Here is a 19,282-nt window from a genome sequence, read left to right as displayed (position 1 = left end):
GCGTGACTGCCTTTGTTCGTGCTGCCAGCCACCCTGCCCTCCGCAGATCTTGGTGTGTTTTTAGCGGTGATAACGCACTCCAGGCTGGCGGGTGAGGGTGCTGAGTGAGCAGCGTGAAGAGGAGTACTTACCCATTCAGGAGACAAGAAACGCCTCTGAACCGTGATTCATCACAGACAGCTACTACGAACCATCTTGTTTGAAATCTTAATCCATTTAATGCACCTTTTCCTACTATGTAATGTATAGTCTCAGCTTAAATGAAACACCTGCCAACTTAAATACAATATCCACACACTATATACAAGCAAAGTTGTGTTTTCAAGGAAAATCGAGCAGACCTTTCAAGTAATTTCCCATTGTAAAGTTACAGAAACTAACATTTTTCCTCCTGCTTTTCATGACTCAAATCCTGTGTTAGGATTATTTTGTTTTGCCCAGACATGATGCCAAGCTAATGAGCCTACAGCTATTTTAGTTAACTAATTTGCCACCTTTCAGTATGGATTAGCTATTTCTGCTTTCTGTAGCCTTCATAATACTCTTAACAGTTAAGAAAACTAATTGCAACCTAGATTTCTGCCGCCAATCATCCAGAGATTCTCAATATATCAAGCTTAAGTCTGCTAATTTGAAAATAAACTTATTTGCCAATAGACTGGAAAACAGTTCATCTCTATTTAAGCATCTGTTCCCTATACTGCTTCTTCAGAAGACAAAGATAAAATCCTAAGACAGTTGTGCATTTTCACTTATAATCTTATCCCTCTTCCAGACCTTACCCTTCATAGATGACCTTTGTTCTCAAGAAGACTTAATTTTTACAAGCAAGCAGGTATGGTAAAGATACTACCTTTGTAGAGATCTACCTTTATTGGTACAGCTTAGTTTTGAATTATTTTAACATTTCAGCTCTCTAAAATTCTACCACCTCTTAAATTACATGTTAAATATGTAGATTTTTGAACACTGAATAAGATACTTGGTGGCTACATGTGATTGATACTGCTAATAGCAAAATTAGATTCTGATAGTTGGGGGGAGTGTGTGTATTGTGGGAGGGGTTACTTGGGTCTTGTTTAATTGCAAGGGATTTTTTGCTGTGCATCTATTAGAGTATTTGTGTTCATCTTCAAGCACATTAGCAAAAATTGCCGATTGCTAAGGTGGGGGGTTATAAGGACTGGCATCACAAATTAGCATTGGTGTTACATACCCTTTAATTAGAACACTTCAAGATTTTGGGAAGGGAAAAAAGAGCCTAGTTTGAAACCATGGAGAGGTGTAAAGCTCGTTATAGGATCCACAGTGCAGTAGTATGAGTGCAAGTCCTCTTCTCATTTCGCACTAGTTTCTTCCACTCTACCAGCAGAATTAAAGATTACAAATAACTCTGAAAACAAGCTCAGATAGAAAAAAAAAAATATCTGTAAGGCCTGCTAGTACTGTTCTATGGTATTTGAATCATTAAAGGGTAGTCAGTTACTATACAAGAATCATTTGGGTGTTTGGGTTTTTTTTATACAGTGGAGGGTTTATTTACGGATTGATAAATACAATATCCAGTCTCACTGGGACAATAAGGCACAACTGTAGGTTACAACTATATAGCCAGAACAGAGCAACACCTACTTTTAAGCAGATCACAATACCCACACACACTTTTTTTTACTTTGCAATCTGTTAACATTGTTACATTCCTATTTTACATGACATGGTCATAAAACTATGATGTTTCTTCCTCATACAGAGTACAGATTTTTAATTTATATTTCTTCCCAGAATTTTGCTGCACTGCAAAACAATTAAGTGCAACATTTCACTTTGCAATTTCTTAATTTAAACCAAGTAAAAAAAAAATCCAGAGACTTGCATGTTGTCCTTGAACACAACTGATTATTAAAGGAACTAAGGAAAAAGGAAATGCACATTGAGGGTAGTCTGAGACTGGTATTTATAGAAATGTTAACACATGACATAGAGAAGCAGTTATAACACTGATTCTTCAATAAAGAAGCTCCCAGGGTTTTTTGGTTTTAATGGAAGGACCTCCCAGACCTCAGGATGCTCCAGCTGAACTCGATGAGCTCATTTGCCAATCCAGCCACAGAAAATTGTTACTGTTGAACATTCAATAATTTTGATCTCTTGAATTTATCAACATTCTATTAATAGTATTAATAGTCTTACACACAGGAAGAGATTTTTGTAGAAATATATTCTGAAATGTGTGGGATAACACAAGCTTCCTCAAATTATATTCTTATGCCAGAGCTTTCATAAATACAGCTACCACCCTCAACACAAATCTCACAGACCAGGACTTCCATACCAGAAAATGTAAATAATTACCAACTATCCAGGCCACCAGGATTGAGGGGAAAAAAAAAAAAAAAAAAAAATCAGTACTGTATTTCACGACACTTACTAGGGGGCAGTGACAGAACTGCAAGTCCAGATTTTGTCATGACTAGTTTTTTGCATTATGTACACTGGTAAACAAGTTTACACTTTCAGAGGCAAAACCACTCTGATAGGAGGGATCCTAGGGCAAAGCAACATGGAGAGGGCACTTCATGGTCCACTAGCTACCAAGTCTGCAAGCCACTCAAAGGAAAGAAACAAGTTTCTGCTTCTGCTACTGGAACAGTGACTTAGTGCAGAATTCCTATTCCTTTTGAGGACACCACTGCCTGTCTCCACAGATTCTTCTAATGTGCCTGTCAATCCCAAAGAATAAAATCTATTCACAGTACTTTAAAGTACTCTAGGCTATCATCATGCATTCAGTGCTAATGTACAATCAAGCCATAGAAATGGAGAAGTCCCCAAGTAAAAGGCAGATTTGGAAGCAGAGAAGAAAAAAATCTGCTCATAAAGAGCCAAATGGGAAAAAAAGAAAGGCAGCTGTAATGTGGTGTTGCTACTGGAAGCAAAAGTGAATCATTATCGTTGCACCTAGTGTTTGAGTAGATGCTTGTCTCCAAAGTGTCTCAAAGGGCGCTCCTGTGGCACATTCCATTTTTCCATTCTCAGATTCAGCTCAGAAGAATCAGTTTGTAGATTAAATAGCAGTACATAAGGAGAGATATTTTTTCTGAAACGGTAGTGCAGGAGACAAGGGGGAGAGGGTAAAAAAAATGGAAGGAAAAGATCTATTTAAAAAAATGCTCCTTTCCAAGTTGTATGGCAGCCATTTCCCTTTGTTCCTGATGCACAGGGCATGTTCACATTGGTAGAACAAACCAGGGAGAGGCTGGAGATGTATATGCACCAGTAGCACTGCTTTGGGAGAAGGTGCAAAGGAGAAAATTAAGTTCTATTCATTATATAGTAGGGGTAGAAAGGAATAGGGTCTCCATCCATCAGTGAAGAAACCGAATGCTCATTTTCTGCTCCACGTCCACCTTCTCCAAAACCTGGAATAAAATTCAGAAAGAGCTACTTAAGTTACTGTACATGCTTCTCTCCTACAAGGTTTCTTACTCTAGTATAAAGGAAATGAGCAGGAACATGGGATGTCTTCAATTTGGCATGCCAGTCTTTCATCTAGAGACTGCTATTTTTTTCTTCTGGACTAAAGTCACTCCAAGGAAAGAAACTTCAGGCATTAAAGTTAAAAGAAGGCTGTAAATAAAAATTTAACTAATGCATTTGCAGTCTGCAAACAGCCCAGAAAGGCTTGGATTCCCAACATTAAGATTGTATGGGAATGCATGGCCAGGGAACAGAAGGGAGAACAGAGTAAAGGAAGGGGCATAAGCAGGCATGGAAGAGTTAAAAATCAAGACCACACTCAGATCATTGTAAACCTGGGATGGCAACTCAATTCACTAAATTGCTCTTAACACTGAGGTACAGAAACATTAGTCTGCTCCAGGCAATACACTTCAGTGTTCCAAGAGCAGAGTAATTTACATTTTAAGAGACCTGTGGAGGTCTGTAGTCCAATCCCCTCAACTCCTCCTTCAAGCAGGGTCAGCAGATCAGGTTGCTTAGGGCCTTGTCCAGTTAAGTTTTAACTATCTCCAAGGAAAGAGGTTCTAAATCTTCAGCACCTATGATCATCCTCCAAGGTAAAACCTTTCCTGGCTATAAGCTAGTCAGCATTTCCCTATTTCTGATGCCTCTTTGTCCTGTCTTTGACCATGTCCAAGATGAGTTTCGTTCCTCTTGTCAATTTAATTCATTAGGCAGTCAAAATTGCTATAGGACAAATTTATCCACTGACTATACAATGGCTCCTTACTATTACCTGTGTCTGACTAACAAAAGATGTAATTTAAAGGACTAGAGCTAGGAACATGAATACTGCTATTAGCTGTGTTGCTGACAGATAAAATCTTCAAGTGAAAACTGATCAACACAATTACAGCAGAAGAATTACTCTCTTGTAACTGTGCTAGTCAGGCTACGTGTATAGAAGTGGATGCAAAAGAAAAAAGTGAAATTTCTGCAGTATATTCAGTGCTGTAAGCCTATGTAAAAGTATGAAGAAACATATAGACTAATTATTAGTACTCTGACAGTATAAAAATGTCCTGAAAAAGAAGGGAAGAAAAGCAGTTAGCAGAAAGTTTCCTTTGCCTAAATGTAGGCAGGCCAGACTATTTGAACAACTTCTTGTTTCTATTTGCATTTAAGTCTGAATTACTTGTCCATGACTGAGCAGTTTCATTTGTTAAAAATTAGTTTACCAACCTTAACAAACTCTGCAAAGGAGATGGCACTATCCCCATCTTGATCAGCTTCCTGGATTGTCCTGTCAGCAATACTGCCCAGCTGCTCATCTGAAATGTTTACACCAACCATCATCCGTAACACCTGAAACATAGGAAAGTCCCTAGATTTTTATTTTTTTTTAAACAAGAAAAAAACACATTGAAGTGAAACAGAAGTATTCTTAATGATTTTTTTTTTCCTCACATATACTATCAAAATAACACCATACAAGCACAACCCCAAAGGACTTCTGTGAAAGTAATGTCTAGACAGACTTCTACTTGTCCTTTGTGCAGCAAGGCTTTCAGGAAAGACAGCTTCCTTTTGTAGCCATCTTTGGCACAGAATCCTGCTTTTTCACTAGGCAGCCAGATGATATAGGAGAAAGCTTTTGGAACTAGGAGTGAGTACATTTTGATCCAATGCTTTTTTCTATCTTTTTCCCACAAAACATACCAACACTTGATTGAGTATCTGTTGCTTGATATAGCCTACAGGAACCTTGCAAGAATATGGTCAAATGATAACTACCATTACTCTCTACAGTTAAAGCATTTTCTGTGCAGATTGAGGGGAGTTTCAGTGAAAAGCAAATCCTTGTCCAACATCAAGAACCACAAATTGCCATGTGTGCTTCCCCAGATTAGTAGTATGTAATTACTCCTAGCTCAAACTATGCAGTACTGATGAACTTTAATTACTTTTGTTGCAATCTCAGGAAGTTCTATTCTTATGAGAGGATGCACAGAGGGTCAGGCAAACAACCTCATCCACCTTACAGATTGTTCCTGCAAAGTCCTCACAGAAGAACCTTTGGAAGTTCTAGAAGGTATTTCTTAAGGAGCTTAGCGTATTTGTTGGATATTTAGGTATCATTTCCAATAGGATCTGCTTAGCCTAATGCTCTGATTTAACCTTGAATCTAGCATTCCTAGTCCACTAGAACAGCCTGAACCAAGAAATTAAAGTCTCATACCATATCTATAGCTTTAAACCAGATATAAGCCATTAGCCACCAAATTCCTTCTGGAGTCCTTTTGAGAAGACTGTCAGAACTCCACACCCATTTAGAATGCAGAGGGAAGTCACAGAGAAGGTCACGATGGAGCACTGTGCTATTTACCTGAAGAAGCTCATCCCTGGAAATCTTGTCATCTTTATCTAGATCATATAACCGAAAAGCAACTATAGGGAAGAAAAAAAATGAATAGCTTAATTCAAGTGCCTTTGTTTTTCTTCATTACAGTACATTTATCTAAAAAAAAACCCCAAAGAAATAGTAGATATTCATAAATAATTTTAAAGAGAAGTAGCTTAGAAATTTAATTCACCATAAAATTCATGTTCAGTTGCATAAGGTGTTATTATCACATACAGAAATAACATTACTGCTAATAAATGAAAACATCTTACTGAAGTATACTCAGTATAAGTATATTCAGAAGCACTCTGCTTGCAGAGGTATTTCTTCAAAGCCCCAAGTCATGGAAGTATAATTACCATTAAGAAACATTAAATCCTTTACCTTCAGAACCAAGCATTTTTGCAGTGCCATTCATTTTCTTTGACTATCTTCTGGATGACATATGACAGATATTTTAAGTGCTCTGATAACTGCTGCCAACTTTGATTTAGCAAGCAAGAGCATTCTGCTCATACTGTAGGCAGGTGTCCAAATACTCAAGAAAGTACTTAGCTGAAGGTGAGGAAAAAGCACTATATTATATGGAAGACTGGATATGGAACCAGAAAAGCCTATTCACATATGGAGTGTTACTCGTAAATATGAAATAACTGGATGCAAACCATTCTGAAACCTTTCTGTTACGAAATTTGTCAAAAAGCATATACATTACTCAAGATTCAACCAATTCCACCAAATTCCATCACAAGAATGGGTCAATTGTTGACATTCTGAACAGGTAAGCTTGCAAGTTAAGAAAAATCATGTATTAGAGGATAGAATTCCATGGGGAATTACTATACAGAAGGCCCCAAGCCCCTTTACTCCCTTTCCAGAGAAACAAGAAAGGGAAAACAATTATAGGAAGGTTCTCAGTTCTTACAGTGGAGCTTGTTACTTCGGCTGTTCAATGGTTCTGGTCCGTTCTGGTCTTTGCTCTTTTCATTATCTTCTATGGGTCGAAAGTGGGCTAGTGTCCTCATGAATCCACGGAAATTCACCTGGTCCTCCCTGTGTAAGCATTTCAGCAGGTCAGTTTTAGCACATCTTGTACAAGTTTTACTTCCATAAAGCAGAGTATTAATGTCTAAACCATCAACACAATGCAGACTCTTCTACTCCCACCTCCCCAGGGTTTGGCTGCCTATGCTCAAACCCAGCATTCATGCAGTGGGTGCAGTTGCAACCTGGGATCACACCATTGTGAAGTATGATGTATAAAAAAAAGAATCTTTGAGAAGTCTTGTTGAAGGCTCCCCTCCCCTTGCCTGCAAGCTCTATTTCAGCTCAAGCCCTCACCCCTGGCCCTTGCCTGAGCTATCCTGTAGCTATGCCCAAGTCTGGCAATGTTATCATGCTGATCTGGACCCTGGTTCTCTTGGTTGACTAAGACTTGCTTCACCACTGTTAACTCTTCTGGCAACCTCTGGACTGTTGGCTAACATGGTAACAGTCACTGGACCTGCTCTGCTTTTCTTGTTCAGGTACTGTCAGCGAATACATTGCTCTGCCAGCTTTGCTGCTCCACAAGCAGAAGCCAAGGTTAACAGCATCCCTGACAGATAGCTCTCTTCTCTAGAGATTCTGAGGGAACCAGCTGTGTGAGTACTTTCCAGAACTCCTGCTTTTTATTCAGGAGACCTTGCCTGGCTTCCTGTATACTACCATGCAGGAAATTATCAGCTAATACTGATACTATTACTTGATTAGACAACCTGATCTTCATCAACCAGTAATGACAATTGTGTTCAAGAACAGCAGTGGATTCCATAGAACAATCCAGAGAGGTATAATGAAGTGAGACAGTACAGCCAATTCTATAATCTCTTTGGATTTCTATTTTAATTGCTATAAGCTGTATCTGAAATTCAATCAAAAACAAAAAACAAAGCTGATCTTATAACAAAGGTATGCTTACAGCCTGAAAGGTAAAAACCAAGACTGAGTCAGTTAATTGCAGTACCACTTAGCATAAAATAGTATTGCTACAAGTTTGCTTTAAGAACCAAAGCCCACAAATGCCCTTGACTTTCTTTAGCAGCATAGCAAGAGGAGTGGGAAAACTGTGACACCAAGCCTGAGTTTGTCAATGAATAAAGTACACAAAACTCCTGTAAGGTTGTGAAGTATTTCTCATTACAGAATGAAAACATGCTGAGGAAATAATGTACCCACACACATTTTATGACAAGTTTGAGGTGTTCAATTATTACTAAATTAAAATTCTGTGATTTAATTATTAGCATTTTGCTCCTATCAAAACTTCTGATGAACTACAAATTTTATGCCTGCTCAGAAATCCAGTCTGTTGAAACTCACCCTTCTGGAAAGAAGGCATTGATAATTCTGTCTCCCAGTGGATTGATGGCCAGCTCTGGAATACGCTGGAAGTCTTCACGGCTAAGTAAAGCAAGAACACAAAGTCTGCATAAAGTTTAAGCTAAAGGAGAAAAAAAAAAATGCTTAAAAAGAATTCACAGTAAAAGATCCATTGGGTTCTACTTCTGTAGCAAGATACTTGGTGGTTTTTAAAATGTAATTCTTGAAATCTTGTCTTCTCTACGACTAATGGCACAAAGCAAAGCAAAAGACAATGCCAAGCCTGTATTACGTTACAGATTAGCAGAGTTTATTTATCATGTTAACAGAACTTCTTAAATGCTAACATTGTGCTAGAAACCTTCCTGTAATGCTGACTAGTTTGCAATTTAAGGAAAGCTTTTGAACTGACTTTGAAGGTAAATATGGCTTCAAAATGAAAGCAAAATTAAAGAAAATATTTTGGTACCGAATCATTTGAGTTGGCATGAATATTCCAGACTACTCCATTCCAGATTCTAGGACAATACCATACTCCTCCACACATACCACAGATGATCTGCATAATCTAAGAAATTTTTTTATGTAACAACTTTATATATTATTATAGATTATTTATGCTTCAATCAAGCAGCACTCCTGTTTTAAAGCAGCAAATTTAGACCTTGACAGGGGCCTGTACACTAGATGTAACTTCACTAGTATCTTGCAAATACTCACTGCTCTTGCCATTCTTTCCACTCATGATTGTATGTACACAGTACATTATAAGCATAGCTATGCTTACATTGTTATAGCTTCTTTTGATCTGGGAAACATCATAAGCTGTACTGATATAAACATATTTTAGATCAGTATGACATGAACACAGGGTTAATTCTATTATATTAGAGTTGCACCAATAATTGCTCTTTTCTTTAAGAAAATGTCACTAACAGGAAAGTGGGAAAATCATGGTGTGACCAAGGCAGACACACCAAGTCTGTCTTAATGAATACTTCAGTCAACAGGTTTGGTTTGGGGTTTTGGGGTTGTTGGTTGGTTTAGTTTGTTTTTCTCCCCACTACAACAGAGCATAGCAATTTATCAGTTAGTACAAGATGTATTCTGTAATAATTTGTTTAAAATTGCAAAGGTAACAGCAATGGGGTAAGGCTGTAAAAAAATATATCTGGATGTATAATTTGACATTTCCTGTCTAGTCCCCAGAAATATTGGCAATTCCCTTCAAGTTAAACGCAGTCCTGCAGGTTTTGAAGCTTGGGTCAAAGTCTCAAACTTATTACTACATGTTTGCTATTTTTTAAAACTATGTCACTAAATGAAGTAGAACAAGGTTTGCTTCATTATGTCATTACACCAAAAACTGGCAGAGTAAAAAAAAAAAAAAAAACACAACAAAACATTTTGAGATTATTTAAGTATACTGGCTTCTTACAATCCTGTGATCTTAAAGATGGGGGGGAAGGAGGAATTAACTGGCTAACCTTGGTTAAATTGACCTTCTAATAGAGCGACCTGACTCTCTTTTTAGGCAAACTTCTTTTAGCAAACTTCTGCTCTGACCAGGTCTGAATTCTTTTTAATAGGCAAAGTTAACATCTGTATAACATGACCAACTTGTTAACAGACCCTTCAGGACTGCTGCATTTTAAGCTATAGCTGAAGGGCAAAGTATGCATTAGCAATTTAGGCAGGAGATGCAGTGATGTGGAAAACCTATGTCCCAGTAACCATACTTTAACAACAGGACTTCAGTGTCAATGCTAACATTTACAAGCTAAAAGCAACAACTGCTCTCTCTTCCATTTAGAGTAAAATCCTAATGCTTCCGAATTTTTTACTTGCATATCACTAGTTCTTAGTATTGAGCCTCAATTTACACTCTGTATTTCAGCCTCCAGTGGCTCTGCTTTCTAACAGATTAACAATTAACCACAAATAAGTCCCGAGGTCTCAAATCTATTTGTCCTGTCATTATCAGGATTGCAGTAGACCATTTTTGCTTATTAAGAGCACATTAGCTGTAACAACCATAAAAGTAAATGAATGTATGAGGTAAGTTATTTTCCACTTTATATAACCTAAGGCTTCATGCAGTCATTAGGGACCAACTTCACCTGGCTGAGGCTGGAGCTTACAGGAAACATGATGCCCTCTACTCTGTTCATTTACCATAGCAACAAGGTTCCTCCAACGTGTATTTCGAGAAACCTGATTTATATTAAATCCTTGCTTAAATGCAACATGCAAAGCAACCTTTAACTGCATGTTATCACTATGCAGGCCAACGATTTCATATATATCCCACTGCATTCACACTTCAACGTACAAGGAATTTGCAGATCCTAAGACAAGATTTCTGAGCATACTCTCCAAGGAAAATAGCAGATCCCAACTGTAAAGGTGGCTCTGCCTTACTCCAGAGGCTGCAAGAAACCTACTAGATCCTTCTTTTCTTCCATTATTTCTGGTTGTTTTCACCCTTCTTTTACTTCTATATAGTAGCAGAGTCCTATTCCCCCAAAAGGAGGGGCCCATCTTGCATCAGAACAGAAAGAGAAAACTTGCACATTGGCTTCCTCATGACTTACAGTTAAGATGCAAGCAGAACAAGTATGTTTCAGATTTCACAATTTAGATGTAGCTATGGCCATCCAAGGGTATCAGCCTTTTGTTTTGGTAACTCAGCATGTCACCATATTGAAATCAAAGGTGACAAAAGAATTTTCAAAGGAACAGTTTTGTCCTGGGTTTTACAACCTTGTTTCATTCAGATGGTGCAAGACTGAGGGAGCTTACTCATTTTGCTTAGGAAAAGTGAAGAAAAAATAATAATAATTTTTTCTACACTTTGAAATAATTGGTAAGAGTAAATAAGTAACCATGGCTGCAGTTATTCAGAGGATAAGGAGGAGGATTTTTTTAAAAAAAGCTAAAACAAGGCATATGAAATTGTGTCCATCAATATCCTTCTCTTACATCTCATTTATGTAACTCTGTAAAAAAGAAAGTGCTCTGAAACTGCACATAGGTACACTGCATAGACACATCTGGCTAAGAAATTTCAGCTTTTGATTATAGTTCTACAATGAATTACCAGTCCTCTCCAATCACCAGGATTAATCATCATCTACCAGATCTCCTGTACAAAGTGTTCTTTACCTTGCCTGTTTTTAATACATAGATAAGAACAGAGCTTTTCCCCTTCTTCAAAAGGGTGGTACACATTTAAAAATTTATTTCATGCCATAAAGAACTGCCTAATGCTTCTTTTCCTGATCATAGTAACATTAGCAATTCCTGTCACATCTGATTTGTAAGTCAAAGGTCTAAGTCATCTTATGGAAACAATCATTCTTGCTCACAGGAAACAAATGGAAGTCATGCCTTCTAAACTACTTGGTGGTAGTAAGCAAGTGATAACTTCACCTTGCCTGTGTCAAAACTAGCATTTATGGCCTTCCAAACTATAGTGCTTACTCTCTCCCCTCGTTTTTTTCAGGAAGTAGTTTTCCATTACTTAAATTAATGGTTTCCACATATTGTGGGTGCCAGATAGGTTTCAAAATTTGAATGCCACTCCCAGTCAGCCACATTTGGGAGCAGGCTATGCTTAGAGGCTAACACTGCAAGTTAATGGATCACAGTTTGCAAAGTTGCTGGGATTTTTCAAACAAACTTCCTTTCCCAAGTACCATGTGATTATCAACAATGTAAGTCAAACTCCTCTCAATACGTAACAAATACTGTGAAACTAAGATTGTGCAACCGACATTCATAACATAATTAATTAATTACTCCTCTTACGTAAACTGAGTACAAACACTTTGAAGTTTATACAAACTATGGACTCAACAGGTGGAAGGGAGGATTTGAGGAAGAGCATGTGCTAGGTTCCAATTTTGCTAGACTAGCCTAGCAGCCAACATCTCTATTCATCGGTGAAGATTAAACCCACATGCAAAGTTTGAAGATGCTGTAAGTACTTTTCTTTTAAGTAATTTAATTGTGAGACATAAGTAGTATTAATCTTACCTACAACATCATCAGCTGATCTGTATGTCACAATTGCCACTTAGCCAATGCTACAGCTAGTATGATACATTTGCTTCAGTGACAGTGTGGGTTTAAGAAGTTCCTGCCCATCCCGAGCCAATTGTTTCCACACCCACAATCCATTTTGTCATCCCTTCAGCTATGCAAGTCCAGATATTTCCAGTACAGCTACAGTCCAAATCACTGGAGTCAGCTTAAAAATATCTACACAAACCAAAAGGGGAGGGAGAGTATTTTCAATCAAAAATAATTATTCAGTAGTCCTGTTTATAAGACAACTCCACAACTGATTACTTAAATGTTAACTGAGAAGTCAACAGTTTCTGGCACCAGGAGGAACTGTGCATTTCCTTCAGCAAGGAAACTGTAGTAAGCCAGCAGTAGTGCCAAAGACAGCGTATCATACCACTTGTCACCTTCATCTTCTAAGCAGTGATTCTAGTGTTATAGTCATGTTGGTTTATAAGTAGGTTCAGCTTTTGTAGGCTTATAGTGCATCCTACAATCCGATTTTGCAGGATCATATAAAAAACTGCAGGTGACCCATGAATCTATGTTTATTGGGCTTGATTGGAATAGAGCTGCTATGAAACAAGAAAACACCTCCATCCCAGCCAGACCCCATATACTATGCTGTAACAAGGTCCCTTTTCCCTTCTTACTCTCTCCTGCATTCTTTTCAGCTTCTCTGTGCACTGGTTCTGGCATATGCAGCCATATGGTTAATGGAACAAAAACCACTTGAAAACTAATCAGATTCCTTTGTTTTTCAATTTCCTTGGAAAGTTTTCAAAGCTGTAAGTTAGTTTCCAAAGGTGAGCCTTGAGTACCAGCATCAACACAGAAAAGCAACAGACCTCCAGTGGTAGCATTATCCTAGATCAACTACACTGTCACAAAACTGCACCCTTCATTCAATCATCAACAGGTCTTATTTGTCATATATTTCCATAATATGAGTTTAGTCTGTAGGCAACATCAGAAGAGAAGAATAGGCAATTTAATACAATCAGAATTCATAATCAGTTCAGTAAATAAAGAGCAAACCAATACCAACACACAATAACTAGAGTGGAGAAGACTAGAGAACAAAGACAGCAGGCTGACACTTATTTTAACAGGCAATCATCCCACTGGAGTTTACCTTCCAGTTGAAAACACACTTTCCAGCAGACCCAGCCCATCAGCAAGAAATGTTTTGCAGATAAAGTTTAAGCCTCATCTTTAATGAATCAAGCTGTAAGAAACCAGTTCACTTCTGCAGTTTTCAAATTGCAGACAGAAGACAAACACTTTAAAAGTGGAATATCCTGCTCTACTACTTTAGAGAATAAAATGTGTATCTGTTTAGCCACAGTTACTTGGTCCCACCTCTTTCTTTTTACTTTTGAGAATACTAAAAGTCACAGGCATTCAACAAGAGGTACAAAGTTAAGAACAGCAAAGGGCTTGCTGATCAAAGTAGCGTTAAAAGACACTGGCTGGGTATCAGAAACAATTAAGAGCCCATAATCTCAAAAATATGATATTTTTGTTACAAAAGCCAGGATGAAGGTGTCATAACAGAACCATTCTTGTAATAACTATTAGAAGCAACATATAAAGAATGGTAAGAAATGACAATCTAAGAATATGGTTTAACATTTTCTGAAGATTTGTTGCAAGACCTTGAATACCAAAACTGACCCTTCTTGTATTAACTGCTACAAACCTTCAGCACTTCAGTAAAGACAATGGGTATTTGGAGCATCTCAGTTCAACAATCAGATTCTTCCTGACCTTTCATGAAAGGGAACAAACTTGAATGTTCATGTAGACAGTAGGTATAACCTACTATAGCAGTCTCACCAATTCACCATGAGGAAAACATGCAGGCATCCCACAACACAGCAAGCCATCAGTACACATGTGTCAATGCAAGGACAGTCAAATTCATTATTATACCCACCTAAGAGTGCCATTTTCTCCTTTGTCTAGGCTGGTGAAACGACTGTACAAGCGGGTGATTTGACTGTGGGAGACTGAAGGGGGAAAAAAAAAAAAAGAAAGAAAGAAGAAACACAAATTAGCATGTCAATGATTCCTCAGAGGAACAGACCTCATTATACTGAGCCACTCTGTTGCCAGAAGCTGTATATAAAAAAAAGATTACACAAAAGAAGTTACAGTGGTTGCATATGGCCATCAATGCTTTAGGGGCTTCATGAGTTGTAAATTGCATCTTAATATTCAAGAATCCACAGCTCTTTCTTCAAAAAGTTGTCTTAACTCTGCCTTTTACCTATTTATATTTTTTGTCTTGGGTTATCAGATTCAGTAAACGCCACTTAAAAAGAAAAAAATACTTGATTCACAGTTCCACTGTTATTCCCTTAATTCCTTTATGGCTAGAAATAAACTGGACACAGCCTCCATCAACCATCTCTACTTCATGCATGACACCACAGACCCCTGCTGTATTATCTTTCTTTCCTTTTTGCTTATTTCTACTCCTGTTTTTTTCCATCTAAAGATGGAAAGTATACTCAGCCTCTCTGCATCTGGAAAGTGGTCAGACTTCACACCTGATCACTTTTCTTCCTTTACAGGATTACTTGAATCTAAACAGCTTGCTCATTTGGGGGTTCACTAAAGTAATTTCCAGGCTTCTAGGACATTATGTTAAAAATTGAAGTCTATTGCTAAGAAGTGCAGGAGAGAGCTGGGATACAAAGCAAGCAGAAAGTTATTCTAGACCTTTTTAAACCTGCAATTTGAAACAAAAGTTCCATATCAAGTATTAAGTTTAGCATCATGGTGTCAACGTTGCCAAAATATTAGACAACCTGAGATACCTGATATCATAACCTTTAGAACACTCCATGATGGGATTAGGTTGAGCCTATCTAAAATAGCAATTCCTTTAACACTGAAAGAATGCTCTTTAGACCCTCTTCGAATGAAGTTAATAAATACATTAAGTAAGACTGAATCTAATGTTAATATTTACTCAGTAGAAATGTGATTTTCTGCAAAGTTAAAAGTAGGATTTGGTGTCACGTTCAGATTCAACTGTTTTAAAAGCCTTCACCAGCACATATACAATGCTTTTGTTACTTCCTAAAACTTTTTTGGGAACAGGTTGCACAGCAGTTGTCTGATCTGTGAAACTTTTTTTTCAGGTTTGTTCTCTCTCCAGGCTATTTGTTTAGGTTCAACTGTTTCCTCCTTTAGGAGGACCTGCCAGCAACTTTTTTTTCCTTGTCTCCTCGGCAACTTTCATTCTTTGCATAGGGTTGGGCAACTTGCTCAGTTCCACCTAGGGCAACTTCCCTACAAGCAGACTGGGCAGCGTCCTCAATTTCAACTTAAGCAACACAGACATAGAAAGCAGACACCACTATTTTAAAGACTTTGAATTTCTGCATTTCTGATTTAGTGTTTTAGATATGACATGCAATAACAACAACTGATGATGAAAGAAAAACGGCCTGGAGCAAAATCTCCGGTAAGAAGCCCTGTATTCCCACCTCTCCCTGGAAAGAAAGGGGATGATAAGAAATTCTACTCAGCTACCATTTCCAAACTAATGTCAACAACTCAATTTTTGGAACACCTCCATACTTTAAGTCAAGAACAGGAGCTGCACCCTCTATTTTTCTTCTGTTAAACTCAAATAAATATATATTGATATACTTCGGAAATGTATAAATATACAGCAGAAAAGTAATCAACTGGTTTTGCTGCCACTCTGGTATGAGCAGTAGTTTATTATTAATCCTTAGGTAGACTGCTTCAAAGCATGGGAACAAAGAATGCAAAACAAATAGTTTGAAGGCTGTTACATTCCAATACCTCTCTAAAAGCTTGCAACAGAATGCAGACAAGCAACATCTTGGACCTCTCATCTGTTTTTCAGAGTTGTTGCTAAAATACAAAAGCAATTAGGACTACTTGAAGGTTTCTCCAAACTCAAATTTCAAAATGTTTATACGCAAAGCAACAGCTTCCATACAGTTTCATGTAAGACTTAAGTTGGTCATCTTCTGCTCAGCACCCGTTGCTGAGAACCTAATGCAGTTTCTATCACTAAGTAGGGGTTTTAGAGGACACATTATTCCCTCATTCTTGGAAACATTACCTTTGCATATGTTTCTAAACTTACTATACTAAGAAACATTTTTCACCACCATTTAAAAAAATAACGTAGAACTTTAACGCAAACTTAGATTTCATTCAAGAGATTACGTATCACTGAACAGCTTTTAAAAGACTGTATTTCAAGTCCCTTAAAATAGAACTTTTTAATCTGTTCAGCTAAAGAACACGGTTTATCATGGTGGTTTATCACTCACACTAGTATCATTAGCTATTCAGTTCTGTGCTACATAACATTAAACAAGACAGAAGTTGTATGTTTCCAATGCTGAAAACTAAATTAATTGCTCTGTTCAGTGCTTCATGCTTATCCCAGATGAACTGAAGAAGTCATATTTCACAGTAAGGAGGCCAAAAAAAGAATCCTCAGGAACACTGAGCAGAACATCAGTTCAAAATGAACATGAATTATTGCCAAATTGTTTCACACCTACAAAGTCTTTTTCTGAAACACTTTAGTAGGTAAAGTATCATAAGCATCAAGTTTCTAAGAAACAACAGAATACTCTACTCAGTAACTTACACTCTCCCTATGAACTTTGCTCCAGATAACCCAGCATCCTGGGGTTTTTTTTTCCCACCTTGTACCTTGAATAAATATCTGCACCTAAACAAAGCATATAACTAAGTGCTAAGAGCTTGTTGAAGTTTTCCATCTACTTCTAGATATTAACTAGAGCTGAGGGGTTTTATTGCTTAAGATGCCTACATAGCCAGCCCAATGGTATTTATTTAACTATCATGTAGGTAGTATTCTAGGAATAAAACACCACTGTCAATAAATCAAGTATTGGCATGAGGAAAACAGTAAAGCCATTTGGAAGAATGTTCCACATTGGGGTTTGGTTTTTAAAGTATTTTTATAAAATGAGATGAGGCTACATTTACTCTACGATCTTTGAGATTAAAAAGAAGAAAAAACCCAATACAAACAAACAGTTAAGTTCTTGCTGGATAAGTAGACTTGGACGTTCCTACTTGTTTATTATAGCCTTCCTGTAGAAGGTTCCCTCCACAGACGGAAAAAGGATCATGGAAACTATGTTAACTCACTCAGCTGTCCATTACGCTAGCCAGAACTGTCTTAATTTTCTTCCACCCCTTTTCTATAGCCACTCACTTTCTGCACAAGAAAACCTATCACCTAAACCAAATATATAATACTACTTCTATTGGTAACAAGAACAGATCAGCAAACATAAGCAGGAGAAAAATGTGATCAGGGAAGACCTTGTTTGCTTCTTGGAGGAAGCAAACAGCAAAGTATAATGTTACAACTTCCTCTCTTCAACTAGTTAGGAGGGTACCCTCTATTATCTGTCTTTGCTAGAATTCTCAGACAGGCAATCATTCTATCAGCCAAATTAACAACCCTGAGTTTTACCTCTTCTAAGGTATTTTATGGTAAAGAACTCAATCAAATACTGTAGGGTAAAGTAGCAGCTTGAATAATACTCTCTCAATTGCCGACTAGTTCAGAAATTCTCACTTTTTTTGAGTTAGCCATGTTTTAAATGTCACTCGGCATTCACCCTGAATACCCTTATTTAAGACAACTTTTGCGACAGCTTATGAAACAACATTTGGAAAAAAATTACTGTACAATGAGAGCTCTTTCGGGCTAAAAACGGCTTCTGGAAAGAAACCGCTGTGCAGACGATTCTTCAAAGCCCAACGAGTTAACTCTGCTCGAACTCAACACCGCAGACACCGAGAGCACCGGCTTCTCTCCCGTCCCACTCAGACCTCGCTGCCGTTAAGCCGCAGATCTTCGCTTCCTTAAGCCGCAGGAAGGTCTGCCACGCAGCCCTGGCACAGCCAGGAGCCGAAGGGACTCGCACATCCCGGCTGGCTGGCTGGCAGCTTTCCCTCTCCAGCACGCCGAGCAAACCCCAGCGCCGGAGCTGCCCCTGCCCCGTTCCGGCCGGCCCAGGGAGCAGCTCGGCTCTGCGGAGCGAGAGGGAGCAGGGCAGAGCTCTGCGCGCCGGCCGGCAGAGCCGAGAGGCGGCTCCGCAGGCCTAGGAGACACGTCGGCCCCAGAGCCAGCTCGGAGCGGGCACTGCCCGGCTGGGCACGCCGCGGCCGGGCCGGGCCGGCTCAGCGCGCAGCCGCGAGGGGACCGGCGGCAACGGGCCGGCCGCGGCGCCTCCCCGGCCCCGGGGACGCGGGTGCCCCGCTCCGGGCGCCCAGCCCCCGCAGCGCTGCCCGGCCCGCCTGGCGCCGCGGCCCCGCACTCACAGCCCGTCTCCTTCTTGATCTCCTCGATCTCCTCGTCCCGCAGCAGGGTGGACGCCCGGGAACCCATCGCCGCCGCCGGGCCTGAGGAGACGGGAAGGGCCGCGCCGGGAGAGCTACGCAGCTGAAGAGCGACGGCGCTGCCGCAGCCAGCCCCGGCAGCGACCCCGCGGCGGCCGCCCAGCTGCACTGGGGCGGAAACCGGCCCCGCACCGGCTCTTAAGGCCTCGCCCCGCCCGGCCTCCCCGCGCTGCCTGCTGGGAGCGGCCGGCAGCCCCGCATGCGCGGTGCGGCCTGAGGCGCTGCCCCTCGCGCCGCGGGGTCGGCGTCCCGCCATCCCGCCGCCCCGCCGCGGTCACTCCGCGCCTGGCTGCCGTGGGGGCCCGGCCCCCGCCGGCGCCCCGGGCCGCCGCACGGCCCGCAGCAGCGAGAGCTTCGCGGCCCTCCTGGAGAGAACCCTTAAAGTCACCTCGAGCTGCGGCGCGTGCCAGGGGGTGCTGCAGCACGTGAGCCCCGATCGGAGCCTCCTCCTCCTGCGGGCAGGGCCGCGCCCCCGGGCCTGGCTGGCCCCGCGCGGCTCGGGCGCCCGGGGGGTGCGGGGGGGTGCGGGGCTCCGCGCCCCGGTCC

At 40.0% G+C, this 19,282-nt stretch overlaps 1 protein-coding gene across 1 annotated transcript; it reads right to left on the bottom strand.

Annotated features, from left to right (window-relative positions):
• Positions 1 to 1,202: 1,202 nt before the first annotated feature.
• CHP1 (calcineurin like EF-hand protein 1) lies at positions 1,203 to 18,870 on the bottom strand. The gene is made up of 7 exons (XM_051620974.1): positions 18,659 to 18,870; positions 14,232 to 14,304; positions 8,225 to 8,305; positions 6,789 to 6,916; positions 5,846 to 5,907; positions 4,702 to 4,824; positions 1,203 to 3,419 (listed from the first exon to the last, which is right to left on the bottom strand). Exons 1-7 carry the CDS (start codon positions 18,723 to 18,725, stop codon positions 3,366 to 3,368), a joined length of 588 nt encoding a protein of 195 aa, XP_051476934.1. The 5' UTR covers positions 18,726 to 18,870; the 3' UTR covers positions 1,203 to 3,365.
• Positions 18,871 to 19,282: the final 412 nt, after the last annotated feature.

This window comes from Apus apus, chromosome 5, assembly GCF_020740795.1.
Source record: "Apus apus isolate bApuApu2 chromosome 5, bApuApu2.pri.cur, whole genome shotgun sequence".
Lineage (NCBI taxonomy): Eukaryota > Metazoa > Chordata > Aves > Apodiformes > Apodidae > Apus > Apus apus.
Note: the sequence above shows the minus strand (reverse complement) of the source record. Positions and strands in the feature narration are given on the sequence as shown.

What these genes read in the sequence shown, in the direction of transcription:
- CHP1 (XM_051620974.1), bottom strand. Translation starts at nt 18,725, where the DNA reads ATGGGTTCCCGGGCGTCCACCCTGCTGCGGGACGAGGAGATCGAGGAG. An exon ending in CCGAAGTAACAAGCTCCACT is followed by an intron (nt 5,908 to 6,788) that starts GTAAGAACTGAG and finishes TCTTCCCTATAG; the next exon opens with TTGCTTTTCGGTTATATGAT. An exon ending in CCTTTGCAGAGTTTGTTAAG is followed by an intron (nt 3,420 to 4,701) that starts GTTGGTAAACTA and finishes ATTTTATTCCAG; the next exon opens with GTTTTGGAGAAGGTGGACGT.